General features: G+C 38.0%; 1 protein-coding gene across 2 annotated transcripts in view; it reads left to right on the forward strand.

Moving 5' to 3' along the window:
• LOC106524157 (stathmin) overlaps positions 1-1,679 on the forward strand; it is a 4,011-nt gene extending 2,332 nt beyond the window's left edge. For both annotated transcript variants that reach the window (XM_014017848.1, XM_014017849.1), the window contains exons 3-5: positions 642-814; positions 896-1,087; positions 1,186-1,679. In XM_014017848.1, the coding sequence (XP_013873302.1) occupies positions 642-814; positions 896-1,087; positions 1,186-1,245 (425 nt within the window). In that variant the 3' untranslated portion in view covers positions 1,246-1,679. The remainder of the gene's footprint in view (positions 1-641; positions 815-895; positions 1,088-1,185) is intronic.
• The last annotated feature ends 4,368 nt before the right edge of the window (positions 1,680-6,047 follow it).

The following is a 6,047-nucleotide window of genomic DNA, read 5'->3' on the forward strand; positions in this document are numbered from 1 at the left end:
AGGATAAAGTTATGGTTGTTCATAATGATAAATACAATTTAAGTCAATTTAAGTGTGCTATGAACATAACACCCCTGTGATGTCTTCCTRTTTGTAAACCACAGATTGTTAAAAAAAAACATAATTAAGTCACAGCATGGATTGGAATGATGTTTGTGCTGCCAGTAGAAGTACTTTTCTTAAACTGGTAAACTAAACACGTAAGGCTGTCCGATTCCATGTTTTGCTGTTTGTTACTCACTGGTTTGTTATATTTCACACAAATTTATCATGAATGTAGCCGATAAATTCACCTCCTCATTAACCTTTGAATCAYGTACCAAAGTGGTGACATAACTTCAACACTTTAAAAGCTTCAGACACCATTGATGAAACAGACTTTTACCAAACAAATCAAGCTCTAACACAGTGATATTAAAACACAGTTTTTTYCCCCAATTTATACGCTGATGCTTCACTTGTCTACAAGCAAACAGTGAAACGCTGAAGACATTTTGACCGACGAGCTGGTTGAGCTACCAAGAACTCCTCAAATTAGACCTGAATTTAAATTACTTAAAATATTAATGCCTGAATTTTCTTTTTATTTATAACATCATTCCACATCTACAAAATTAACAATTGATTTTCCTGTTTTACAGACATGCAAGTGAAGGAGCTGAACAAGCGTGCGTCAGGTCAAGCGTTTGAGGTAATCCTGAGTCCCACCACCCCTGACGCTAAGGTGGAGTTCCCTCTCTCCCCTAAAACGAAGAAGGGAACGTCCCTGGATGAGATTAAGAAGAAACTGGAAGCTGCAGATGAAAGACGCAAGGTATCTAGAGATCTTGATGCAGAAACCAAACTAGCACATGAGGTTGTTGATTCACACCAAAGCCTCTCTTCTCTGCGACAGAGCCACGAGGCTGAGTTGCTGAAGCATCTGGCCGAGGCGCGGGAGCACCAGAAGGAGGTCGTCCAGAAAGCGATCAAGGAAAGCTGCGACTTCAGCAAGCAAACGCAGGAGAAAGTCATCCAGAAGATGGAGGCGAACAAAGAGAACCGCACCGCCCGGCTGGCGGCGCTCAATGAGAAGTTCAAGGAGAAGGTGAGCTCCTGCTCTGATTGGCAGCCAATCCACAGCTTGTGTGGTTGAAAATAAAAGAAAAATAATAAAAATAACTTCTGTCTTCAAATATTTTACAGGACAAGAAGCTGCAGGAAGTGAGGAAGAACAAGGAGCAAATGAAAGACACAAAGAACTAATTTGTTTTCTTCACAATCTGATCGCAGTCTGTACGTTTATAAAGTTAAGCTACAGTGTTTTATGTGTAAACCTCAAATCTTTGTAGTTAGTTTTCTTTATATTGTTTATAATATATGTTACATGTTATTTGACTTTTCTGGGKTTTTTTTCTGTAATTCATTTTGGCAGCTTAATATACTGTATCTTTTTTTGAGGCATTCCCTGGCAACAAACTATGTAATTAATGCCTGTCTAAAATAATGCTGCATGTTTGAACTGACAACACGAGGTTTACTCATCCAGCACCTTACGCTGGATTGTTGGGCATACTTGCATTTCCCAAATGCTGGATGAAACTTTATTTTTGTATGATTTCATTGTGTAACACCTGAGCCTGCTGTAATACTTTCATGTACACTGTTGCTCATCTGTTAATAAACCTTCACAATGCTGACACCTAGTGGCCAGWTTGGTTATTACAGAAAATAGTATTAACAGAAAAGTCCTGATCGTGACCTCTGACCCTGAGGTCCACATTCTTAAACTAAACTGTTTTATTTAAAGTTATTTTTGACTTAAATACTAAGTAATGTTTCTTTAAGATTTATTGTCCTTTGACTCCTAATCAGCCACAGCATGACAAAAAGCTTACACGCTTTATTTAAAAATAACTTCTTTTAACATTTATGAGTTGTTTATTATGTTATAACATTGGTTTTTCAGATAAAACTATTGTGTTCAAAAGGCATCTGTGTAAAAGTTAGGATAAATTAATCTCAGGGTTAAGTTAATTCATAACATTGAGAGTGTTCAAATCTACTTCAGTTCAATTGTTTTCCTTTGTGTTTATTTTCATATCAGATAAAAGCATTAATCAGTAAACTTTGTTATTTCACAACTTAAAATGATTTTAGTCTGAAACTCGTATTTCATATTAAACTTCAATCAAACGTTMGGTTCCTCATCTCATTGTTACGGCTGATGCCTGCTAGCAAACAATAAGTGAGCTCTGTGTGGTATTTCCTGCATCGAAACAGCATTTTAACACATCTTTTAAATACTGAAAATGACTACATGTATAACTAAAAAAAACATGAAATAAAAACAGAAATACTACTAAAAGTAAAAGTAGGAGAGTTGTGGTGAGTGGCTGCAATCTTAAATTCTGAACTCTCCCACTTTCTGACTTCCAACTGGAGTGGGCGTTCCAGTTTAAATTCAAGGCTTGCAAGTGGGAAATTCTCAGTTTCCGGTACCCGTGCAAAAAAACAGTGAATACGCAACGAAAGAAGAGATTTTTCACTTTTGAACCCTCTAGTGGTGGGACGCCATCCTTTTGCAGGCAAAATAACCAATTATGGGAGATGCCTTTAAAGCAGAATACACTTATTTTAAGACATTAAAACATCTTTGAAGCTCTCGCAGACCACGTAAAATGCAGCGGCAGGCCACTTTTGACCCATGGCCTTAAGTTTAACACCTTGCATTCAGTATTTTTTTTTTAATTCCAGCTTTTTTTTGTAGTAATTCAACTCAGAAATCTCTCTCTTGGGCATTCCTAAATGCATTTTTAAAATAATGATGTAATAATGCCAAACATAGTGTCCTAAAACCTTATCTTGGCCATGTGACACAGTCAGACAAAACCTGTGTGCCATCTGATCTACTGTACTGTGTTACGTAAAGAGACAAAAGTCATGTTAGCATTTCTAGGTTTAGTTATCTCTGCTTGCATCTTGCTGGGGCTTGCAGTCACTTCTAACCAGTAAAAGAAAAAGGGTTGGCATGTTATTCAATTAAAGTTGCCAGACTTGTTTGATTAGTCGCCACTGAAAATGTACACGTTTTGTTGGTGACAAAATTGTCAAATAAGAGGAGTAAAAGGTAAAAACGTTGGCTCAGATTTGGATCACAAGCCTGAGCACCATCATGCAACATCTGTGGTTAAAACTGATGTTAGCTGTTTCAGTCAGCACTGTGTGTTAGCAAAATATCTCATTAACCGTAGGACAGATTAGTTGGCAGACAATTGTCGTGATTTAAAACTTTATTGTGCAAGACGCTGAATGACGTGCATCCATATTACGTCTTTAGCTATTTACATTTTTTGTGAGACAAGTGTTTTTTTTGTTTGTTTGTGATGAGGCCTGTGTGCGTCAATCAAGGAGTTGTTTGTTCTTAAATTAACGACTCAGCAATTCCTTATAAGGATGGGAAAAACTGTGCTAATCCTTACCTCAGTTGTTAAAAACAGCTTTGTGTGTAAACATGTCTGTGTGTCTTAAAATACATTTCARGAGCAAACTCCTTTACCATWGAAGGAATTGCATGTCGGTTGATCCTGCTTTGTTTACATYTGGGTGTGGTAGAAGGTTATAAGAAGGGGAGACCCAGAAAGTTCTGGGGAGATCTTCRCTCAATTGGCCCGAAGTCTCTTGATTTGGTTTAGGMTGTTATTAGGATTGCCATTCCCTTCTAGGCCSCTTTTACATGGYGTTTAATGGTTTTTAGTGGTTTTGACTGGTTTTAGCCCTCCCAGGCCCCTTTCACATGGTTTTTGATTGTTTTTGATGGTTTGGTGGGGGTTTTAGCCCTCTGTCCCTTTAATACGATTTTGGATGGTTATTGGTCGTTTTCAGGGGTTTTCGATCCTCCCAGGCCCCTTTCACTTGGATTTTTTAGGGTTCTTTGTGGGTTTGAGTGGTTTTTGGCCCTCCTAGGTCCCATTTACAGGGTTATTGGTGGTTTTTGGTAGTTTGGGGGTGGTGGGTGGGGTTCTCGGCCCTCCAAGGCTAACAGTACTGCTGCCAAACTAAAAATCCAACATTGCTGCCACATCTAAAATGCTATATTTACCATAACTCAGCACTTTTTTGGACACATTTGCCTCAAATTTGGGTTGGTGGTTCATCACAGTGATCTCCAAACAACCGTATAGTAATCATATCTTTTCAAAAATTCTTAAAAKGAGTTTGGCACATGGCAATCCTCTCATAGTTTCTGCAGGAACTTTCTGAATAAACCTCACTGTTCAAGAATAACTTTTGTCTACAGAGTCATTTCTTTAAGCACTCCATCACTGCTGAGATTTCAAAGACACAGAAGAACGGTCATCATTAAAATACACTTCAGTCACAAACCCTCCGTCTGCTTCTCAGTTCTTTTGTTTTTAAACATGTGTTTGGAAGAAACTCATCAGCCCAGAATAATGTCCCATGGTGCTCTGCGGTGTTCTGAGCACACAGGAGACCAAAAACTGGCTCCACGTCAGCAACATTTTCTCGGCTTCTTCTGGATTTTATTGGCGTAYGGCATTTCCTGACTGCTCTGCGATATACTCACTGTACATCTATTCCAAAGCTGATATTTTTTTCCTTTAAGCCGCAGATCATCTTAGAGTGGACCAACACCCAGAACGACAGCACGGTTTAGTGTTTTCTTTGGCTCGCCCTGAATCCAACTCTGTGGGGACAATACCCTGAGTAGGGTGATTTGAATCAAGGAACAATAGAGAGCTTTCAGAGACACCAAGGTGTAACACAGGCGYCTTTCACTGAATGCAAAACAAGAGGGAACAGCATGGGTCGTAGTTTACCACAGCATGGAAATGACTTGTTTGTCCATCAGTGGTGGACAAAGTACTCAACTCTAGTACTTGAGTAAAAGCATTGAAACTCGGGGTCAAATCTACTCAACCACAAGTAAAAGTTACTCCATGAAAAATCTACTCAAGTACTGAAGTACTTACGTTTGAAAATACTTAGGTATTCAAAAGTACATGCATTTAAAATTACTCAAGGATTCAAAAGTACAAATTACATTTTCTACTATCAACAAATTGCTGTATTGTTTTCAGAGTGAGTTAACTGAACCTTGCAGCTCTCAGAAACCACCTGATGTATTGACACATACAAGCCCTGACAAAAATGATGGAACAAATGCGCCCGACGTTTTCGAGTTTTTGTCGGCATCAGAGTAGGTATCTTTTCAGCTAATCAAAGATGGCGGTTAAACTATCGACCGAAGAATTCATCTTAAATTTAAGTTTTTTTTAACTTTGCTAATGCATTAATATGTTAAATAGCATACTGCATATGAAACAAGTTTAATCAGTTTGAACATTTAAGTGTTACAGTTTTAAAAATAGTAATGTTTTCCCTCCCTTGAAGTTACGTTTTTTTCCAACACATTTAACTTGTGTAAATTTATATTGGTGATGACATAACAATAATCTCATATAATATATATGAGAGAAATGAGAAAACTTATCAGCTCATCAAGAGAGGCTGTCTTCACAGGGGCTAAACACTCAGCTTGGAAGTAAGCAATATATAATGGACTTACACCTTTATTATCAATAAATACTACAAAAAAATATTTAGAGCTTTGTGATATGGACCCCACAAAAATGACAATTTTTTGCGTAATGCTGGCCATGTTGTTTTGTAGCATGAGAGAATTTTTAAGACTGACATGAAATCTTTTCTTTATCCCAACACTAGCATCTTTGTTGTCCTTTTTGTTATTAGTGCAACTCTGGAGGAACCAGACAAGGAAGTGTGACGGCCTTGCAAGCCAAAAAGAAATGGGACCATTTGAACAAAAAAATACAAAGTATGTAAATATGGTTTCAATTATTTTCGTAACTGGTTCCAAACTATCCCATTTGAACAAAACTTTACTCATATTTTTTTGCTGTCATGAATTCTGTTTTAGGATTACACTATCCAGGGTCAGGTGTATCAAGGGTCAGGTGTATCCAGGGTCAGGTGTGTCCAGGGTCAGGTGTATCCAGGGTCAGGTGTGTCCAGGGTCAGGTGTA

The sequence above is a fragment of the Austrofundulus limnaeus genome, unplaced genomic scaffold (assembly GCF_001266775.1).
Source record: "Austrofundulus limnaeus strain Quisiro unplaced genomic scaffold, Austrofundulus_limnaeus-1.0 Scaffold177, whole genome shotgun sequence".
Classification (NCBI taxonomy): Eukaryota; Metazoa; Chordata; class Actinopteri; order Cyprinodontiformes; family Rivulidae; genus Austrofundulus; species Austrofundulus limnaeus.